Genomic DNA, 23,871 nt, shown 5'->3' on the forward strand with positions numbered 1-23,871 from the left:
TTTTTTTTAAATGTAAAACTTTTTAATCATTAAAATTTTATTTTCAAAATTTTTTTTAAAAAGTAGTAGAAATAATACTTTTTTAAAAAGCTCATAAAATGTGATTTTTTTTTAAATGTAAAACATTTTAATCATAAAAATTTTAAATTTTGAAATTTTTTTAAAAAAGGCAGTAGAAATACTACTTTTTTAAAAAGCTCATAAAATGTGATTTTTTTTAAATGTAAAACTTTTTTATCATTAAAATTTAAATTTTCAAAATTTTTTTTAAAAAGTAGTAGAAATACTACTTTTTTGGAAAATCTCATAAAATGTTTTTTTTAAAAAGTAAATTCTTTTTTTTTTATATTTGTACTATAAATTATTATTTTTCTTTTTTGGTTTTTTTGCAAATAGTAGTAAAAATATACTTTTTTATATTTCAAAATTATAATTTTCCAATAAAATCTGGAAAATATATATTTATTTGTTAAAAAACTTTCAAATAAGATATTTTTAATTATAAATTATTTTTATTACAGAAAATTAAAGTTTTTAATGATTTTTAAAAAAAAGTATTAAAATACTACGTTTTGCAAAAGAACTTTTTATAAGTTAAAATCATAAATTTCCTATAGAATCATGAAGAAAATCATTTATAATAAATTTGTATAAAAAGTAGCAAATTTTTATTGATTTAAAAAAAAGTAGTAGAAATACTACTTTTTGGAAAATGCTAAAAAGTAGGTTTTTTAAATTAATGTTAAAAAAACTTTATGTTTTAATGAATTTTAAAAAAGTAGTAAATTAAGTAGTAAAAATACTACTTTTTTGGAAAACTTAAATTTTGTTATATTTCCAAAAATATGTAATTTTCAAATAAAAGTAATCAATTTTTAATAAATTAAGAAAAGTACTAAAAATACTACTTTTTTAAAAAACGTAATTTTTGTCCAAATTTATTAAAATCTTCTTTAAATTACATAAAACCTAATAATTTTATTAAAATAAACAAATCTTAAAATACATTTTTTTCCGAAAATATCAAAAAAAAAAGATTACTTGAGAAACTAAAAAGTAGTAGAAATACTACTTTTTGGGAAATCTTGAATTTTGTAATATTTTAAAAAATAAGCCAATAAAAATATCTTATTTTTGCATTAAAAGAAGTATTTTTAAAAAAATTAAAAAAGTACTAAAAATACTACTTTTTTCAGAAACATAATTTTTTCAACATTCTTCAAAAAGTTTAAATAATGCATTAAAATCTTCTAGAAATAGCTAGAAATCCAAAAATTTTAATCAAATAAAAAACTAGTAACTAGTACTACTTTTTTATTAAATATATTTTTTTAATTTTCTGGAAAAATAACAAAAACTTATTACAAACGCTATTAAGATACTGAAAACACAACATTTTACTAAAATAAAAAAAGTAGTAGAAATACTACTTTTTAAGAAAACTTAAAATTTGTTAATTTTGAAAAATAAGGAACAAATATAAATGTTCTGCTTTAAAGTTATTAGAAATTAGTAAAAATTTTAAATAATTTATTACTATTTATTTATTGTTTAATTTTATTATATTTATCTTAATACCCTTAAATTTCTTGTTACAGTTTTTTCATGACTACTTAAATGTCCTTATTTTTTATTGTATTTCATTGTCTTTGATTCTAAGGACTTTAAGAAAAGTAACACAAAATCTTAAACCACTGTTTTTAATATAAATCCAGAAAAATATTTTTTTTCTTACACCCCACTACCCAACAGGAGAGCTTACATTTATTATAGCTATAGATTTTTTCCTGTCTATTAAACGCTTACAAAACTATATTGATGTTCTTTTATTGCGATGAGTGTGTCATAATTTTCATTGTTGTATTTTGTTTGTTTTTATTCTTCTCTATGTATTTTCCTCCATACTTCTGTGGCAACCATTTGAAACATCTACTTACTACCTTGGCAATGGAATGATTGTAATTTGGATGGGCTGTTGTTGTTCTTGTTATTGTAATATGGTGTGGGTAATAAATTGTTGTATGTGTGTATTTTTGTATTTGTCTATCTGTGTTGTATGTGTGTGTGTGTATTTGTGTAACTTAATAAACTTCCGGTTAGTTACCTACTGTGACATCTGCCTTAACGCATACAACCAACATGAATGGTGGAAATTTCACAACAAGAGCGCCCGCCTCAACACATGCCACAACAACGGTGTCTTCGGCGGCAGTGCCAGCGTCGACGACACTAAGACCCTCCATGACAGCCAGAGTGGGGAACAATTTTGTAACAACGACAGCCAAAGCAGCACAACAACAACCTAAAGGAACAACAGTTAAAACCTCAAACCTGGATGGCATCGATGCTCATACACAATGCAACGAAATAAATCCCACAATTTATGAAGAGCTCAAACTTGGCCAAGAAGGTGCGGGATTTAAAAAACTTGTGCCATAAAGAGAAACTCAAAAAATTATAAAAAAAACAAACTAAGCTACATATAACGCCTCCCCTTATACAAAACAAAAAAAAAAACAGCTACAATTCCTTAAACTTCTTTTGCTTCTCTTGTACTTCCTTTTTCACTAAAGAAAATTGCCACATACTCATACATATTTATGATATACAGCTTAATATTTAAACACATACAGCTAGCTAGCTACCTTCCTCTACATACAAACGACTGAAACTGATGATGACGAGGAAAATAAACATGAAGAACAAATCATTGACTTAAACTTAAAGAAAATGCCAAAAACATTTTGCAACGACAACAAACAACTCCTCTTTAAATGTATGTTTATGGGCATTTCCATGGTGCCGAACGCGACATTTGTTCGCCATTGAAGTGAATAAAAATCAAGAAATCTAAACATTTTTCGTTAGCCTAATTGTAGCACTATGTTTTGTGTAAAAGTTAGATTTTATTAGCAATAAACATGTTATCATGAACGCGACAAGAAATATAACTCGTCTTTATATTAAAATGAGAGAATTTAGATATCAATTAAGAGTTGACTTGTTGAAATGTTTGCATTGGTTTAGTATGATTTTTCATGCGACATTTGTAACGCGACATATTTTCCGTCACGTTAGTAATACAGATTAGTCAACTGAATTCAACTCGAAATCTTTTTATTTTGGACTAATGTAGTAATAATAGAATGATATGGGAGTGCTGTGAACAAACGATTTAGGTTCCGGAACGCGACATTTGTACATGAACAAACTCAAATTATTTGACAATTTTTATATCAGGTCGCGGTGAAACTTTCCGTGGAAATGCCCATATGTAGTCTAGTAGTAAAAACTGTGAATGACTTAGTAATATTATATGTGTGTGTGTGTGTGCATTTGTATTAGTGTGCTCTAACAACTTCCGTTTGTTAAAAGAACGAACGAAGAAGAAAAAAAAGTCAAGCGTACCATGTACCCGTATTAAATATTTGTTCTGTTTTGTGCTCGTATGCTCTGTAAAGTCTTGTATTTTATGTTATTTCCCTCCATATTCTGGCTAGAACTCATCTTAAATAAAAGAAAAACGGTTTAAGTAAAGAAAGAACAAAACAAACAAAAAAAAAAAAAACTAAACGTAATAATTTAAACATTTGTATGTGTATGATGATGCCTTCTTAGCATTAGTGTTAAATATATAAAAAAAAAAAAATATTTTTTATTTTCTCTTATTATATACCCCAACCATTTGCCTCATATCCTGGCAAAGGTATTGGTTTGCAGCAAATAACAATAGAAAATAAACTGCAACAACAGCAACACAATATAAAATAAGAAAAGAAAATCATATAAACACCGCAAAATCTGTGAAAAAAATCTAGAAAATATAATAATATAGTGAAAAAACAAAATAAAATAAAAATTGTATAAATGTGTAAAATACACAAATACTTAGTTATAAAAAATATGAAAAAAATATCAACATGTGTAGAATGATACACATACAATCAAAAGGGACAGAAAATCTGGTTGTATTTGTGCAAGCGTTGGTGTATTTGCTAATACACCCACGTGCATACATATGTATGTGTAAAACAAAATTATGCTAAAAATATGTTTTTTTATTTCTTAAGGTTCGGTTCAATATTTTCAATATGACTACAATTGGTTTACAAAAAAAAAATTTTAAATACCCTACATTAAGTTTTAATTAATACTATTCTAGCTAAGTTCCAGTTCTGTTCGAGTTCTGTTCTAGTTCTGTTCTAGTTCTGTTCTAGTTCTGTTCTAGTTCTGTTCTAGTTCTGTTCTAGTTCTGTTCTAGTTCTGTTCTAGTTCTGTTCTAGTTCTGTTCTAGTTCTGTTCTAGTTCTGTTCTAGTTCTGTTCTAGTTCTGTTCTAGTTCTGTTCTAGTTCTGTTCTAGTTCTGTTCTAGTTCTGTTCTAGTTCTGTTCTAGTTCTGTTCTAGTTCTGTTCTAGTTCTGTTCTAGTTCTGTTCTAGTTCTGTTCTAGTTCTGTTCTAGTTCTGTTCTAGTTCTGTTCTAGTTCTGTTCTAGTTCTGTTCTAGTTCTGTTCTAGTTCTGTTCTAGTTCTGTTCTAGTTCTGTTCTAGTTCTGTTCTAGTTCTGTTCTAGTTCTGTTCTAGTTCTGTTCTAGTTCTGTTCTAGTTCTGTTCTAGTTCTGTTCTAGTTCTGTTCTAGTTCTGTTCTAGTTCTGTTCTAGTTCTGTTCTAGTTCTGTTCTAGTTCTGTTCTAGTTCTGTTCTAGTTCTGTTCTAGTTCTGTTCTAGTTCTGTTCTAGTTCTGTTCTAGTTCTGTTCTAGTTCTGTTCTAGTTCTGTTCTAGTTCTGTTCTAGTTCTGTTCTAGTTCTGTTCTAGTTCTGTTCTAGTTCTGTTCTAGTTCTGTTCTAGTTCTGTTCTAGTTCTGTTCTAGTTCTGTTCTAGTTCTGTTCTAGTTCTGTTCTAGTTCTGTTCTAGTTCTGTTCTAGTTCTGTTCTAGTTCTGTTCTAGTTCTGTTCTAGTTCTGTTCTAGTTCTGTTCTAGTTCTGTTCTAGTTCTGTTCTAGTTCTGTTCTAGTTCTGTTCTAGTTCTGTTCTAGTTCTGTTCTAGTTCTGTTCTAGTTCTGTTCTAGTTCTGTTCTAGTTCTGTTCTAGTTCTGTTCTAGTTCTGTTCTAGTTCTGTTCTAGTTCTGTTCTAGTTCTGTTCTAGTTCTGTTCTAGTTCTGTTCTAGTTCTGTTCTAGTTCTGTTCTAGTTCTGTTCTAGTTCTAGTTCTAGTTCTGTTCTAGTTCTGTTCTAGTTCTGTTCTAGTTCTGTTCTAGTTCTGTTCTAGTTCTAGTTCTGTTCTAGTTATGTTCTAGTTATGTTCTAGTTCTGTTCTAGTTCTGTTCTAGTTCTGTTCTAGTTCTGTTCTAGTTATGTTCTACTTCTGTTCTAGTTCTGTTCTAGTTCTGTTCTAGTTCTGTTCTAGTTCTGTTCTAGTTCTGTTCTAGTTCTGTTCTAGTTCTGTTCTAGTTCTGTTCTAGTTCTGTTCTAGTTCTGTTCTAGTTCTGTTCTAGTTATGTTCTAGTTCTGTGATACTTAGCTTAGGGTATTTCAAATTCTAAAAAAACAATAGCAACCCCCCAAGAAATCCTATTAAATCTATGTTAATGTCTTTATTATTGAGACATTAACACACACAAAAAAACAAAAATATTTAAGGTTTATGTTTTTTTTTATTTTTTGTCATTTTCATCTCTCATTTTTTAATGTTTATTTTGTTGTTGACACACTTTGAATCCTTGAATGCTGTGTGAGAAAAATATATGAACTCATGTGTAGAGAAATAAATTTTATAAATGTATAAGTAAATGTCAAGGAGAAAGTAAATGTAAATGTGTGACTAAGTAAACAAATACACAGACAACAAACAACAAACACCTCGACATGACATGATTTTAATATTAAGTCATCAGTATCATTATCATCATCAGCCAAGTAACGTTCATTCATTCAAACTCATATGTATGAATTTCTTACACTTATGAATAATGGTAATGATAATGGGGTATTTAACCCCCCCGCCCCCTGACTGAAGGGCTAATAATATTTTAAATAATCTCAATATTAATCTCATGTCTTTGTTTTAGTTGGAGTAGAGGAAAAAAAGTAACAAGGTCTTTTAGGAAATGTTTAAAGAAAGAAATTCATTGAGAAATATTTAAGAAAATGCTTTAATTTAAATATGAAAATATGTTTAATTTCCAGATTTGTTCTTCTATTTAATTCCCATTTTTGTAACATAATTTCTACTTTTTAAATTAAAAGTGTTGGCTGCTTTCTCTACTCCCCCGGGTCTGGTTTTACCTGTAAATTACATTTGGGGTATATTTCTTCCTTTTTTTATTCATAATGCTAATCTTTTTTAAGGATTTTCCTGTTGCATTTTCTTATTAAATATTTAAATTGAACATTTTTTAAGGGGAGAATCCTTAATACAATTTTGGATAGAAACACAAACTAGATTTTGTTAAATTTGCAAGAATTTTGCTAAATGGATTGTATATTTGTTACTATTTTACTAAAAGAAATAAAAATAATTTTCTCATTTAGTAAATTAATTAATTTTTTGATATTTTTAAAAAGTAGTAAAAATACTACTATTTTCAAAAGTTCTTTTTTGCTTTTAAAACAAATTTAGTGTTAACTTAATTTAATATTATGTAAAAATATAGCTGCAATACTACTTTTTTCAAATATAAGCAAAAGGTAGTAAAAATACTACTATTTTAAAAAAAATTATTTTTACATTAAAAAATAAAATTTAGCCAGCAGAATTTTATGTTGTGTTAAAAAGTGGTATTTGTACTATTTTTTTAAATAACTAAAAAGTAGTAGTACAATCTACTACTTAAATTTGTTTCCTCAATAGTAGTAGTTTTACTTCTTTAAACTTCAATCAAAATAGTATTGCTATTAAATTTCCATATAATAAAAAAATTTGTTAACAAATTCATAGATTTTAAAATAGTAAAAAAATAGTTTTTTAAAAAAGTAGTATTTTAACTACTATTTTAAATATCCGAAAAAAGGTAATTTTCCCTTAAATTCTAATATTATTTAGAAGTTTGTTGAATAATTTTAATATTTTAGTGTTATAAAGTAATTTTTTTAAAAAGTAGTATTTTTACTACTATTTTAAAAATCCAAAAAAAAAAAATTTCTTGCTAATTTTTACTTAATATAAAAGTTTGTTAAAATTTAGTATTTTTTAAACGATTTTGCACAATATAAAATTTTGCTGATAAATTTAGGTATTTTATTTATTATTTGTTGAATAATTTGAATATTTTAGTGTTAAAAAATATTTTTTGAAAAATTTTTTTCCTCCAAATTTTTACTTAATATAAAGGTTTATTAAACAATTTATTGGATTTTACACATAAAGGCAGTTTTTAAAAAAGTAGTATTTTTACTACTTTTTTAAAGATTTACAAAAAGTAGTATTTTTTAAAGTTTTTGCGTAATATAAAATTTCGCTGATAAATTTAAATATTTTAGCGTTTACTATTTAGAAGTTTGTTGAATATTTTTAATAGTTTTGTAAAGTAATATTTCTACTACTATTTTAAAAATCCAAATTCAATTAGTTTTCCTCCAAATTTTTATATAATATAAAAGTTTGTTAAAAAATTTATTGGATTTTATAGGTAAAAGCAGAAGCAAAAATTTACAAAAAGTAGTATTTTTAAAATTTTTTGCATTTCTTGTTGCTTTATTCTCAAAATTGGTTAGATTTAAAACCAAAAAAATTTATTTATGGAATTTTTCTCAATTCTCACAAAGAATTTCTGTCCCTTAATTGTATAATAGTTTTTGCTTTCCTTCTTATAAACATTTAATTTTTGTTTTTCGTAATTTTTCCTTCATTTTATTTTACACAAAAATCTTTAATCCCCCCCTGAATTGGGTTTGGTTGCTGCTAAATGTTTTAACATCATGTTTAGTACGTAAATCAGTATGAAATGATTTAATACCCAGAACAAAAAATAAAACAAAAAAAACATGTTTTAATTCCTTAGTAATATAATGTTAAAATGAGTATTAAGATTGTTTTATAATGCTCTTCTTGTGGACTATGTAACTGACTGTCTGTCTGTCCGTCCGTCCATCATTGTGTCCGTAAGTATGTCTGTCCCTTTGTTTATTTATAACTACCTGGTAATTTATTACAAATTTGGGAATTATTTAAATGCTCTCAAAAATGTTTTTCAAATGATAATGCGGGGCATTAGGTTATGGTTGTAAAGTGTTTAAAAAAGATTTAAGATTTTGTAATGGCTGTTGAGTGAGAGAAAAATACAATAAATATGTAAAATGTTTAAATATGGTTAAAGAAAAAAGGATAAAAAAGAAATTTAATTCCTTAATTACAAAGAAAGTTTCTTTATTATTCTTATTTATACTTTGAAATCATTACTTTAATCATTTTCCCCCACTACGTATGATTGATATTAATTCTGTTGAACTACAGCTGGTCATATGAGTGATATTTTTATATTAGAAATTAATCATACGTCACCCTGCTCCTTTTTTTAAATAATTTCTTTATAACGTTATCGTTTCTTGTCCATTTTTTGTTATTAGTTTAATGGACACATTTCTCTTGATTAAACTCTGCTATATACTTTGACATTTCAAAGAAAACCTAATTTTATTTTTGTTATCTAAAAAGTAATATTTTTGTGAAAACAAACCTTTTTCTTTGTGTAATCTCTTAAAAACTAACAACTTTTTGGCATCTTGAAAAGAAAGTTTCTGTAGCTTTTTATTTATTTGATTAAACAAATTATGATTGCCATTAATCTAATAACAAGCTAATAGAGCAACTGATACCACGTAAAAACTTTTTGTTAACTTAAACAGGCCATAACTCATTTTCTTGGCTAACTCTCATTTACTCACACTCTAAATTCTACAAGACAGGAGAAATAAAAGGCAGCATCATGTTTGTTATTTTACATGAAGAGTAACAATTAGAAAAGTTTTGCGTCTTCCTGCCTTTGTCTTCATGTTATTTGTGTTTTCAGGGAAAGAGAGAAAGATACAAAAATAAACCATAATTGTATAAATCTTTCATTTTTTTTTTTTTGCTTCAAACTTCCTGGAAATAAAACTTAATAAAACACATTAATAACCACCAGCAGCCCTGCTACTTTTATTTTCCAAATATTTATAATAATAAAAATCATGAGAGTGAAACACAAATAACTAAAACAAATAAATAAAACAAACTACCACAAAAAGCATAAAAAATTGGTAGAATTTTGTTTCCCCAAAAAAGAAACAAAAAAACATTAAAGAAAGTGACCACTTTAGCTGTCAAAATGAATTTATTACTCAGCCCAAAAAACCAAAAAAAAAAAAATACTTCACAAAGGATGGTCAATAGGTTACTTTAACAACCAGTTAGATTTTTGGGCCAACATCAACTAAATAATGTAAAAATATTTGGTATATAAATACCAAAACTGGGAAAGTGTATTAGTGTGTGTCAATTTTTGAGTGAGTGTGAGTTTGTGTTAACTTAATATTTATGGTCCATAAAGGATTAAATAATTTATGAATCAAAACAAATCCACCACCAGGCAAAGCAACAAACGATAGATCGAACCAGCAAAACAAAAACGCCGAAGGTGGGATAGGGTGGCCGGTTATTGGTATCTCAGTATCTCCAATACACTTAGAACTCAATCAACAATTCAAAACAAAAATGTGTATAACTGTTTTAAAAAGTAAATTGTTTCTTAAATTAGTTTACAGAAATCTATATTATGTAAAAAACTAGTTGAAATTTTATTTTAAGACATGTTTTGAAAAAGTAGTAAAAATACTACTTTTTAAAAAAGTTTTTTATCCTTAAAATATTGAAATTATTTAGCAAAATTTTTTATTAAGTGAAAAAGTAATCGAAATAATTTTTTTTAAAATAGTAGTAAAAATACTACTTTTTTAAAAAATTTATTTTTTACTTAAAAATATTCAAAAAAAATTTATACTATACCAAAAACTGATAAAAATACTACTTTTTGGAAATGTTTGAATAGGTAGTAGGAATACTACTTTTTTTAAAAGTACTTTTTTTCTTTAAAGTATAGAAATTTGTTAACAAAATTTTTAAATTATAGTAAAAAGTAAGAGAAATACTACTTTTTTAAATTATTTTGAAAAAGTACTAAAAATACTACTTTTTTAAAAAAGCACTGTTTTTCTTTAAAATATAAAAATTAGTAGAATTATATTTAAATTATGTTAAAAAGTAAGAGAAATACTAAGTTATTGTGAAAAAGATAAAAGTTACTTTTTTAAAAAATTACTTTTTTACTTCAAAATATTAAAAAAAATTTGATACTATTCCAAAAATGATAAAAATACTACTTTTTGTAAATGTTTGAATAAGTAGTAGGAATACTACTTTTTTAAAAAGTTGTTTTTTGCTTTAAAGTATAGAAATTTGTTAACTAAATTTTTAAATTATAGCAAAATGTAAGAGAAATACTACTTTTTTAAGTTATTTTGATAAAGTACTAAAAGTACTACTTTTTTAAAAAGTACTTTTTTTTCTTTAAAATTAATTAACAAAATTTTAAATTATGTTTAAAAGTGAAGAAATTTTACTTTTTATTTCTGTTTAAAACTGTAGTATAAATACTACTTTTATAAAAAGTAAATTTTATACTTAGAAAATTTAAATTAGTAAATAAAATGTTTAATAATAGAAATTTAATTTTTAGACCAGTTTTTTAAAAAGTAGTAGTAATACTACCTTTTTGAAAAGTTTCTTTATTATGCAAAAATATTGAAATTATTTAGCAAAATTTTATATTATGTGAAAAAGTAATTGAAATAATTTTTTTTAAAAAAGTAGTAAAAATACTACTTTTTTAAAAAAGTAGTTTTTACTTTGAAATATTGAAAAATGTTTTACTGTACAAAAAGTGACAAAAATACTAATTTTTGTAGATGTTTGAAAAAGTAGTAGAAATACTACTTTTTTAAAAAATCACTTTTTTGGTTTAAAATATAGAAATTAGTTAACTACATTTTAAATTATAGTAAAATGTACGAGAAATACTACTTTTTTAAGTTATTTTGAAAAAAGTAATAAAAATACTACTTTTGTTAGAAGTACTTATTTGCTTTAAAATACAAAATTTTAAATTATGTTTAAAAGTGAAAGAAATTATTTAGAAAAAAATACTGCTTTTTTACTTTGAAATATTAAAAATTTGATGCTACAATTTGTAGATGTTTGAATAAGTAGTAGAAATACTGTTTTTTTCAAAAAGTACTTTTTTGCTTTAAAGATAGAAATTTGGTAATAGATTTTTAAATTATGTTAAAAAGAAAGAGAAATACTACTGTTTTAAGTTATTTTGAAAAAGTACTAAAAATACTACTTTTATTAAAAGTAATTTTTTGTCTTAAAATAAGTAGTATTTCTACTACTTTTTATAAACAGCATTAAAAACTAAATTTCTATTATTATTTTTACTTAATATTAAAAGTGTTTAACTAATTTAAGTATTTTGAAAAGGAACCTTGTAGTATTTCAACTACTTTTTTCAAGCTACTTAACTAAAAAGGTTCAGATTATTTAAAAAATTTAGATTTGTGTTTAATTTCATTGAAATCGAAAAATCGTTCATAGTTTGTGAATTTTTCTCTACCTTATTTGATTTTTTCTTTTACTGCGTTTATATTATCTTAGGTGTATAATAACCGTTTTTGCCACATACCTGTTATTCAGGTTTGAGTTCATTTCATTATTAATTCCCTTTAGTTGGAATATCTAAACAACTGTAAATGTCTCTGGAGTTTTTACACAAAAAAAAACAAGGACTTGAGTATTCATATTTATTAAACTAAAAATAAGAGCAACAACAACAAAACATAATAAAATGTTATTAAAGGGAAACAAGAAAACATAAACCTTAAATTAAACTTTAAATAAATTAGAATTTTGAATTTTATAAACATTTTTGTTAAACCAATAATTTTATTTATACAAATATAAATGAAATCTATGTAAAAAGCAAATTATTAATTCTAGTTATAGAAATTTAAACTCTCCTATTCCCCCCCCCCTCTTTGTCCCTTTAAACAAATTGTGTATAAAAATTTGCTAGTAGTTAAGTAAAAATTTATAAAACTTAAAATGTAACTTGTAAATATAGCTATAGTTTGTAATATGTAATCATAATATAATAAAAACATACTAACTAACTTAAGTAATCAAAAAAGAAAAAGAAAACCTTATTAACCCCCCTTTTCTGTTGTTAGCTAATAAGTATATAACAATATTATGATAAAAATAATACAATAAAATTAAATAAAAAAAAATAAACTTAGTTAAACTAAAACAAATAATAACACTTGAAATATATAAACATAAACCAACAAAAAAAAAATGCCCTTAGTAAAAATTGTACAAAAAAAAGTTAAAAAAAACATGCTAAATAAAAAAAAAATTGGAAAAAAAATATAAAAAAAATATAAAAAAAATAAAAGTAGTCATTATTTTTGTGGGTAACTTTAATTTTACAATGAGTAATGTTATATATAATGTAATTTTATTTTATTTTTAGTTAAGTTTTTTATTATGTATTTAAGTTTTTTGTTATTATTATTTGTTTTATAAAATCACAGCAAACAACCCTTTAAGAGCCCTCCTAAAAGTATGCTTCTCTTACTGGGTATTAGTTTATGGGCTATATAAACAAAACAAGCGGAAGTAGTGGCTTTAATGAATGTTGTATAAAATTGTTTAGTTAGATTTTATGATACTTATTGTTTAAATTTGTTTAATTTAAAGAGCTAATGGAATTTAATGAAAATGTTGAAATAATTGTAAAAATTTCGAAAAAATATTTAACTAAATACTGCTAGTACTTGTCGTAGTTTTGTAATAGTTTTTTGTGTTCTGTTGTAGTGCTGTTCTAGTTCTGTTCTAGTTCTGTTCTAGTTCTGTTCTAGTTCTGTTCTAGTTCTGTTCTAGTTCTGTTCTAGTTCTGTTCTAGTTCTGTTCTAGTTCTGTTCTAGTTCTGTTCTAGTTCTGTTCTAGTTCTGTTCTAGTTCTGTTCTAGTTCTGTTCTAGTTCTGTTCTAGTTCTGTTCTAGTTCTGTTCTAGTTCTGTTCTAGTTCTGTTCTAGTTCTGTTCTAGTTCTGTTCTAGTTCTGTTCTAGTTCTGTTCTAGTTCTGTTCTAGTTCTGTTCTAGTTCTGTTCTAGTTCTGTTCTAGTTCTGTTCTAGTTCTGTTCTAGTTCTGTTCTAGTTCTGTTCTAGTTCTGTTCTAGTTCTGTTCTAGTTCTGTTCTAGTTCTGTTCTAGTTCTGTTCTAGTTCTGTTCTAGTTCTGTTCTAGTTCTGTTCTAGTTCTGTTCTAGTTCTGTTCTAGTTCTGTTCTAGTTCTGTTCTAGTTCTGTTCTAGTTCTGTTCTAGTTCTGTTCTAGTTCTGTTCTAGTTCTGTTCTAGTTCTGTTCTAGTTCTGTTCTAGTTCTGTTCTAGTTCTGTTCTAGTTCTGTTCTAGTTCTGTTCTAGTTCTGTTCTAGTTCTGTTCTAGTTCTGTTCTAGTTCTGTTCTAGTTCTGTTCTAGTTCTGTTCTAGTTCTGTTCTAGTTCTGTTCTAGTTCTGTTCTAGTTCTGTTCTAGTTCTGTTCTAGTTCTGTTCTAGTTCTGTTCTAGTTCTAGTTCTGTTCTAGTTCTAGTTCTGTTCTAGTTCTGTTCTAGTTCTGTTCTAGTTCTGTTCTAGTTCTGTTCTAGTTCTGTTCTAGTTCTGTTCTAGTTCTGTTCTAGTTCTGTTCTAGTTCTGTTCTAGTTCTGTTCTAGTTCTGTTCTAGTTCTGTTCTAGTTCTGTTCTAGTTCTGTTCTAGTTCTGTTCTAGTTCTGTTCTAGTTCTGTTCTAGTTCTGTTCTAGTTCTGTTCTAGTTCTGTTCTAGTTCTGTTCTGTTCTTGTTCTGTGCTAGTTCTGTTTCCTATGTATAATTCTTTAATAAAGACTCTCCTTTAAAAAAGATTTTTTTTTCTTTTTTAAAGGGATGAGTCTTCAGCAAAAAAACAAACTAGCAAATTATGCAAATGCATGAAAATTTGATTTATTTCTTTTACATACATACATATTTTTAACGCTGTTAAAGTTCTGGCTCTAAAATAAAAAAAAAGAAACCAACAAAGAACCAAAGCGTTAAAAATTTACTTGAACAAACAAACTACAGGAAATAAATCCACTACTTGGCTGTGGTAATTTTTTTTCTATATAGAAATGAAAGTTTATTCCCACATTTTTATTGTTTTCCTGAGGCAAGATTTTCTTGCTTTTTTTATATCCTTTTTGTTTTTTCATTTTTATATAGAAATTGTTTGTTTTTTTGTTTTGATTTTCCCCTCTAGTTTTTTTCTTCTTATTTTTTGTTTTGTTGTTAATGCAATTAACCTAAATTAAATTGTTTGTTGTTTTTCGGCTTTTGTGGGAATATAAATTATTTGTGTTTTTTTCTCTTACTTTACTTTATTTTTTTTGCATACATCCAAACAACAACTATAACAACTACAACAATTTTAACACTATAAAAATATAAAAACAATAACATACAGAAGCCTTGCGAGTTAAAGTACAATGGGTAAGTTTATTTTTTTTATATATTTAACTATAAAATGATATAATATTTAACTAATAAATAAATTGTTTGAGTATTAACCAAAAAAAAAAACAAAAAGCCATAAATTTCAATAAAGACTTGTATTAAAAATAACACGCCTTAAAAAATATGTGTGCCAGTTTAAGCATATAAAAATCAATTTTTTCATTTATTTCATGATGAATGTTATGAAATTGTACATATTTAATATAAATTAAAGCACGTAGGCGTATACGCATCTTATTTATTATTAAAATGTCATTAATCATTTAATTCGTAAAGCAGAAGAGAAAGTCCTTGTAAGAAATCTGTTTTAATGTGACTACAAAATAAACAATCATAAATTTAGCTGAATGAAGGATTTCTATAATAACTTATTTTATACTTGTTACCGTGTCATTTTACAACTCATTGTTGTCATTTGAAATATGTTTATTTAGGCCGTCTTTAATTAATCTTTTGAAATACATACAAATCTAAACAAAATTAAAATTTGTACTAATTTTTCTAAATATTAGTATTTTTGTAAAAAGTAGTATTTTTACTACCTTTTTAAAAAGTAGTATTTTTAACATTTTTCAAGAAAGTAGTATTTTTGCTTTTGTAAAATAGCAAGATTTTTATTTTTTTGTAAAAAGTAGTATTTTCACTACTTTTTAAAAAATTATTTTTTTATAAATTTGTTTAAATTAAATTAAATTTTAAAAAAATGTTAGACTTACTAATTTTTGAATGTTTTAATACTTTTTTAAAAAGTAGAATTTTTAAAATTTTTAAAAAGTAGAATTTTTAAAATTTTTCAGCAAAGTACCATCATTTTTGTGTTTTTGTAAAAAGTAGTATTTTTACTACTTTTTTAAAAAATAATTTTTTCATACATTTTTTATAGCTATTTTATAAAAATTAGACTTATTACTAATTTTTGAATGTTTTAATACTTTTTCAAAAAGTAGTATTTTACTACCTTTTTAAAAAGTAGTATTTTTTAAAATTTTCAACAAAGTAAATAGCATAATTTTTTTGTAAAATAGCATAATTTTTGTGTTTTTGTAAAAAGTAGTATTTTTACTACTTTTTTAAAAAGTACTTTTTTATAATTTTTTTTTTTTTTTTAATTAATTCTAAAAAATTTTAGAAAAGTAGTATTTTCACTTCTTTTTAAAAAGGTAATATTTTTTTACTTTTTTTAATTAAGAAAAAAAAATTTAAAGTTAATATTTTTCAAATTTGTTAGAATGAAAGAAAGTTGTTTTTTTAATTTTGCAAAAAATTATAATTTTTAGTACTTTTTTCAAAGAAGTAGTATTTCTACTACTTTTTTCAATTTTGTAAAAAAGTAGTATTTTTACTTAATTTTTAAAAATCAACATTTTATTTTATTCTAATGCATGCAAAGAAGTTAAATTTTAGTACTTTTCACAAAGTATTATTTCTACTACTATTTTAAAAAATTAATATTTTAATAAATTTTTATAATTTATCAAAAAACTAGTTTTTTCTTTATATTTAAACTTTGTCATATGTACCTTTTTCATTAATAGAGAATTTTAGTACTTTTTTAAAAAAGTAGTAAGTCTTCTACTTTTTTCAAAAGTTATACATATTTTAGTAATTTTTTTTAAAAGTTTTGTATTTTACTATTCTAAAATGTACTTAGTACTTTTTTAAAAAAACATTATTTCTACTACTTTTTTAAAAAAATTAATATTTTAATATATTTTTAAAATTTATCAAAAACTAGTTTAAAAAATAACATTTTACTACTTTTAATAAAGTTTTTTTTTACTTTTTTTACAAATCATCAATCAAATTGCTCTGATTTAAAACAAAAAACTATTTAAAAAAGCAATTAAACTGCCAGGTCTACACTCAAAAATGTGCGTGTTTTAAATGTGTTTGAGCTAGGGAAAAGGTCACAATTAATGGCGATTTTATTTATAACAGCAAAACACTCAAACCTGGTGTTATTTTCATAATTAATAGACATCTTATCGTACAATAACATTTTGCATTTTAGTCATAAATTTAAAATCAAAAAAAAAATCAACATTTTATTAACTGCGTATTTTTTAAGAATTTTCTTTTCTTGCTACAGTTACCTTGATATTTTTTTGTTCTCATTACTTTTTAATAGGCCTACGAATTTTAATTGCCCGAGAAGTCTATCGCACCATACAAGAAGAGTCTCAAGTGAACGAGGACGCTGCGGAGGAGACGGACGCAGTCCAGCAATTATTTATTTAGATGAGTAATTTGCACGACATATTGCTGTTCTTTTGGCTGAGCTAATAACTTTTGTGGTTTTTTTTCTTTCTTGTAAATAATCAACAATTGTTAGTCAGAGTTAACCTACATTAAGTTTTTGGTAGTAGGTTGAAAATAAATTGAAAAAAAAAATAAGCTAGCAGAAGGTCAACAACAGCTTGATTTTAAGGACTTCAACACATTTGTAACCACGTCAATAACTTGTAACAAAACTAACAGTTTGTGCAGTTTACAAATTAAAAAAAAAAACAAAATTCTTAGGTAAAATATAAAACGAAACATGTTAAAACATGCGTGTTATTTGGCAATTAAATCTTATAAGGATTTAATACAAAAAAAAAGTTAAGAATAAAGTAAAAAGCACAGTATTTTTATAATATATTTATAAAATAAATAAGATTTTTGAGGTGACACTATAAATAAAAAAATGGATGTGGGAAAAGTTTTTTAAAACTTTTCTACACAAGCCAATGAATGTATTTATTTATTTATATATTTAGTTGAGTATTTCTTGTTACTACTTTTAATTTGATTTCATTTTTGCTTTTTGTTCTAGGCCAAGAAATGCCAAATAGTATTTAGTCTTTAGCATTAATTAAAATTTATGTTTGTCGAATAAATAAGAAAAAAAAACGAAACGAAAACAAAACAAATCTAAATAAATGTAACAAAATGAAAATAAATAAAGCAATAAATGAACGAACCAACGCAAATATCTACAACTTAATGAAAAAAGCTCATAAAACTAATTAAATTAGATTATTTCCGTTACTAATTAATGGCTAAAATGGTCATGCTGGGTGGGGGGAGCACAAAATTCCTTATACAAATTAAAACAACTTAAAACGCACATAAACACGTAGAGAGTTGGCAATTTACATTTACTGGAATTATGGCCAATCACCAACATATAAATGCCAAAGATAAATTTTATTGTTATTGTTTAATTTGTGGCACAAAAAGAAATAAAATTTAATAAAGACTTTGTTTCAATAATTAAACAAATAAAGACTAAATGAAGGCTGAATTAAGAAAAGTAAGTATAAAGTCAATATTTTTAAGTAAGTATGTTAAAACTTATAAATTTTAATTAATTTAGAATCACTATCCTACAACATCAAATTAAACACTGTGCCACCATTTGTTCAAACAACTTTCATAAACAGCCACTAAAGTATGCTACTCAAATATCGAAATTCATGTTTCTTGTGCAAAATTTGAATATCAAATTTTTGTTCATAGTTTGCAGGTTTTTATAGCTATGGTCACCATATTTGGTTTATTTATAGAAAAAGATGTAGTCGATTAAATGCCATGATTAAAATTTAAATAGGGTTACAACCTTAGATTGTATGAGCGTTTAAACCAAAAACGCCCATATTTCTCCAAGTGGGCGTGGCTATGGACAAAAAAATTGTACATCATATGAAAGTCCACTTCCAAATCTATAAGATGGCGTAAACTATAATCTGCTAGCTGTCTTAGTTTTCAAGTTATTACGTGTGGAAGAAAATTTGTTACGCGACATTTACCTTCTGCATGATTATGTTCTCCTAGTACTTGACAAAAAATTTGAATTTTTGAAAATTATTTTTTTTGCGGCATAATTTTATATTTAGAAAATTGCTTATATCTGCAACAGACTACCAGCTATCTATATGAAATTTGTAATGAGACTAGCAGATGACACAAGCATCTTGGTTGGTAGGAAAATGTTTAACAACGCTTAACAATTTCGGTTTTATAAGCGTTTGAAACTTTAAATTAAAATATCTTTATACTGGGCATGACAATAGGATCATAATTTCTGACGCAGTTGGTAGACAATTTTAAACTCTATAAGATAGTGAAGAAATTGTTGAAAATATCCACTTAGTTTTCGAGTTATAACAAATTTAATAAAACTTTTTCATTTTCAGAAGCGTTTTTCAAGATTCAATTTGAAATATCTCTGTTTACACACAGCTAGGGGTTCAAAGTTTTGCATTTATTCAAAAGAAGACTTCAAAATCTTTCACCTAAAGAAAAAATCATGTCAAATGCTTATTTAGTTTTGTAGTTATAAGGTTTAAAACAAAGGTTTGACAAAGACATAAAATTCTTGTTGTGCAAAATTTTAGTATCACATTTTTGTTCATAGTTTTTAGGATTTTATAGCTATGGTTACCATATTTGGTTTATTTATAGAAAAAGATATCGTCGATTAAATGCAATGATTAAAATTTAAAAATCCTTACAACCTTAGATTTTATAAGCGTTTAAACCAAAAACGCCCATATTCCCCCAAGTGGGCGTGGCTATGGACAAAAAAATTGTAGATCATATGAAAGTCCACTTCCAAATCTATAAGATGGCGTAAACTATAATCTGCTACCTATCTTAGTTTTGGAGTTATTACGTGTGAAAGAAAATTTGTTACGCGACATTTACCTTCTGCATGATTATGTTCTCCTAGTACTTGACAAAAATTGGAATTTTTGAAAATCATTTTTTAGCGGCATAATTTTATATTTAGAAAATTGCTTATATCTGCAACAGATTACGGCCAATCTATATGAAATTTGAAATGGTTGTAGAAGAAGATACAAGGAACTTGGTTGGTAAGAAAAATTTTGTCAACGCTTACAATTTTGGTTTTATAAGCGTTTTAAACTTTAAATTAAAATATCTTCATACTGGGAATGACAATTGGCTTATAATTTGTGACGCAGATGGTAGACAATTTTAAACTCTATAAGATAGTGAAGAAATTGTTGAGAAAGTGTACTTAGTTTTCGAGTTATAACCAATTTAATAAAACTTTATCATTTTGAGAAGCGTTTTACAAGATTTAATTTGAAATATTTCTTTTTAGACGCAGCTAGGGGGCAAAGTTTTGCATTTATTTAAAAGAAGACTTCAAAATCTTTCACCTGAAGAAAAAATCATGTCAAATTCTTATTTAATTTTTCTGTTATAAAGTTTAGAAAAAAGAGAACAATCATGCGGAAGATAAATGTCGCGTAACAACTTTTCTTCCACAAGTAATAACTTGAAAACTAAGACAGCTAGCTGATTATAGTTTACGCCATCTTATAGATTTGGAAGTGGACTTTCATATGATGGACAATTTTTTTTTCCACAGCCACGCCCACTTGGGGAAATATGGGCGTGTTTTGTTTAAACGCTTATAAAATCTAAGGGTGTAACCCTATTTAAATTTTAATCATGGCATTTGATCGACGATATATTTTTCTATAAATACACCAAATATGGTGACCATAGCTATAAAATCATACAAACTATGAACAAAAATGTGACATTAAAATTTTGCACAAGATAAATGAATTTTGTGACGTAGTCAAATGTTTTTTCTAAGGCTTATAAATGCAAAATTAAATAAGCATTTGACATGATTTTTTCTTTGGATGAAAGATTTTGAAGTCTTCTTTGGAATAAATGCAAAACTTTTACCCCCTTGCTATGTATAAAAAGAAATATTTCAAATTTAATCTTGAAAAACGCTTCTGAAAATGAAAAAGTTTTATTAAATTAGTTATAACTCGAAAACTAAGTGGATATTTTCCACAATTTCTTCACTATCTTATTGAGTTTAAAATTGTCTACCATCTGCGTCACAAATTATAAGCTTATTGTCATGCCCAGTATGAAGATATTTTAATTTAAAGTTTCAAACGCTTATAAAACTGAAATTGTTAAGCGTTGACAATAATTTTCCTACCATCCAAGTTACTTGTATCTTTTTCTAGATCCGTTCAAAATTTCATATAGGTAGCTGGTAGTCTGTAAGAGATATAAGCTATTTTCTTAATATAAAATTACGCCGCTAAAAAATGATTTTTCAAAAATTCAAATTTTTGTCCAGTACTAGGAGAACATAATCTTGCAGAAGGTAAATGTCGAGTAACAAATTTTCTTCCATACGTAATAACTCGAAAACTAAGACAGGTACCAGATTATAGTTTACGCCATCTTATAGATCTGGAAGTGGACTTTCAGATAATCGAAATTTTGTTTGCCCACAGCCACGCCTACTTTCGGAAATATGGGCGTGTTTTGTTTAAACGCTTACAAAATCTAAGGTTGTAAGCATTTTTAAATTTTAATTATGGCATTTTATCGACGATATCTTTTTCTATAAATAAACCAAATATGGTGGCCATAGCTATAAAATCCAGCAAACTATGAACAAAAATTTGATATTAAAATTTTGCATAATAAACAAGTATTATGGGACGTAGACAAAAGTTTTTCTAAACCTTATAACTCCAAAATTAAGTAAGCATTTGACATGATTTTTTCTTCAGGTGAAAGATTTTGAAATATACTTTTGAATAAATGCAAAACTTTGACCCCTAGCTGTGTCTAAAAAGAGATATTTCAAATTTAATCTTAAAAAACGCTTCTGAAAGTGAAAAAATTTTATTAAATTAGTTATAACTCGAAAACTAAGTGGATATTTTCAACAATTTCTTCACTATCTTATAGAGTTTAAAATTGTCTACCATCTGCGTCACAAATTATAATCCTATTGTCATGTTCAGTATGAAGATATTTTAATTTAAAGTTTCAAACGCTTATAAAACCGAAATTGTTAAGCATTGACAACATTTTTCATACCAACCAAGTTTCTTGTATCTTCTGCTAGTCTAATTTCAAATTTCATATAGATATGTCGTAATCTGTTGCAGATATAAGCAATTTTCTAAATATAAAATTATGCCGCTAAAAAATGATTTTCAAAAATTCCAATTTTTGTCAAGTACTAGGAGAACATAATCAAGCAGAAGGTAAATGTCGCGTAACAAATTTTCTTCCACACGTAATAACTCCAAAACTAAGATAGCTAGCAGATTATAGTTTACACCATCTTATAAATTTGGAAGTGGACTTTCATATGATCTACAATTTTTTTGTCCATAGCCACGCCCACTTGGAGAAATATGGGCGTTTTTGGTTTAAACGCTTATAAAATCTAAGGGTGTAACCCTATTTAAATTTTAATCATGGCATTTTATCGACGATATCTTTTTCTATAAATAAACCAAATATGGTGACCGTAGCTATAAAATTCTGAAAACTGTGAACAAAAATATGACATTAAAATTTTGCACAACAAACATGTATTTTGTGACGTAGTCAAATGTTTTTTCTAAACCTTATAACTACAAAACTAAATAAGCATTTGACATGATTTTTCCTTTAGGTGAAAGATTTTGATGTCTTCTTTTGAATAAATGCAAAACTTTGAAACCCTAGCTGTGTATAAACAGAGATATTTCAAATTGAATTTTAAAAAACGCTTCTGAAAATTAAAAAGTTTTATTAAATTTGTTATAACTCGAAAACTAAGTGGATATTTTCAACAATTTCTTCACTATATTATAGAGTTTAAAATTGTCTACCATCTGCGTATAAGTTATAATCCTATAGTCGTGTCCAGTATGAAGATATTTTGATTTAAAGTTTCACACGCTTATAAAACCGAAATTGTTAAGCGTTGACACAAATTTTCCTACCATCCAAGTTACTTGTATCTTTTTCTAGATCCGTTCAAAATTTCATATAGGTAGCTGGTAGTCTGTAAGAGATATAAGCAATTTTCTAAATATAAAATTATGCCACTAAAAAATGATTTTCAAAAATTCAAATTTTTGTCAAGTACTAGGAGAACATAATCATGCAGAAGGTAAATGTCGCGTAACAACTTTTCTTCCACACGTAATAACTTGAAAACTAAGACAGCTACCAGATTATAGTTTACGCCATCTTATAGATTTGGAAGTGGACTTTCATATAATCGAACATTTTTTTCTCCATAGCCACGCCCACATGAGGAAATATGGGCGTTATTTGTTTAAACGCTCATAAAATCTAAAGTTGTGAGCATTTTTAAATTTTAATTATGGCATTTTATCGACGATATCTTTTTCTAAAAATGAAGTAAATATGATGACCATAGCTATAAAATCCTGCAAACTATGAACAAAAATTTGATATTAACATTTTGCACAAGAAACATTAATTTTGTGACGTAGTCAAATGTTTTTTCTAAACTTTATAACAGAAAATTTAAAGAAGTATTTTCCATGATTTTTTTTTATGTGAAAGATTTTGATGTCTTCTTTTTAATAAATATAAAACTTTTACCCCCTTGCTATGTCTAAAAATAGATATTTAAAATTTAATGTTATAAAAGTGTTTTAACCTTAAATATTATTTTTAATATTTCATATTTGAATTATTAATTTAACTTATTTCTGTTCTTTTCTTCTATTTTCAAACAGTGCTGAAACAGAAGCATTTATTTAGTTTTGAATCTATATAAAGTATATTATGATCAGAGTAGAAAAGTACCTACCATTTTTCATTACTTTGGTATAAAAAAGACAGTTGAAATGCATATTTTTTTTTTACTGAATTTAAAAATTTATTTTATACAATTATGTTTATTAATTTCTTCTTAATATTTAAATTGTGATTTAAAAAATAGATTATACATTGAAATGATTTGAAACTACGTATATATTGATGTTTCCTTTACTTAGGTTTGAACATAATTAGCAATAAATTAGCTCCTTGTAGTTGCTTGTCTTCTTAGATTCTCTGTATACTTTCAAAAATCCATTCAAAATCTGTAAATAGAAGAACAAAAGAAGGAACTCATTAGTGAACAAATTAATCCATATTTTATTCAAATATGTAGTTAAATAAAAAACAAACATTTAGAAATTTTAATGTGTATCGCAATTTGTAACTCTGTTTAAATAAAATGTTCAACTATAATAATTTTCAAAATTTTGTGTGGCCCCAATTAGTTCAAACAATATCATCACAAAATTGTAGAGCAATAAAATAAATAATTTTAAAAATCTCCATATATCCTTTCTGGTTTATAAAACAAATTTAAAAGGTTTCCTCTTTTCTTAACTTTTAGTACCTAGAATTTCTACACATTTTGATGTCACAACTTGTAGCTTTGTTTCAACAATATGTTCACC

The 23,871-nt window shown here is 25.4% G+C and overlaps 2 protein-coding genes across 6 annotated transcripts in view; both read left to right on the plus strand.

Annotated features, from left to right (window-relative positions):
- LOC135953082 (Ig-like and fibronectin type-III domain-containing protein 2) overlaps nucleotides 1-16,939 on the plus strand; it is a 273,456-nt gene extending 256,517 nt beyond the window's left edge. For 2 of the 4 annotated variants that reach the window (XM_065502744.1, XM_065502745.1), the window contains 3 exons: nucleotides 2,101-2,410; nucleotides 14,562-14,587; nucleotides 16,740-16,894. In XM_065502744.1, the coding sequence (XP_065358816.1) occupies nucleotides 2,101-2,410; nucleotides 14,562-14,587; nucleotides 16,740-16,754 (351 nt within the window). In that variant the 3' untranslated portion in view covers nucleotides 16,755-16,894. Of the gene's footprint in view, nucleotides 1-2,100; nucleotides 3,860-14,561; nucleotides 14,588-16,739 lie in introns of those variants that run through there. The other 2 variants (XM_065502747.1, XM_065502746.1) reach the window with 2 other exon arrangements.
- DCX-EMAP (Doublecortin-domain-containing echinoderm-microtubule-associated protein) overlaps nucleotides 1-23,871 on the plus strand; it is a 487,657-nt gene that overhangs the window by 256,503 nt on the left and 207,283 nt on the right. The gene's annotated exons all lie outside the window — the stretch shown is intronic.

This window comes from Calliphora vicina, chromosome 3 (genome assembly GCF_958450345.1).
Source record: "Calliphora vicina chromosome 3, idCalVici1.1, whole genome shotgun sequence".
In the NCBI taxonomy this organism is placed as follows: Eukaryota; Metazoa; Arthropoda; class Insecta; order Diptera; family Calliphoridae; genus Calliphora; species Calliphora vicina.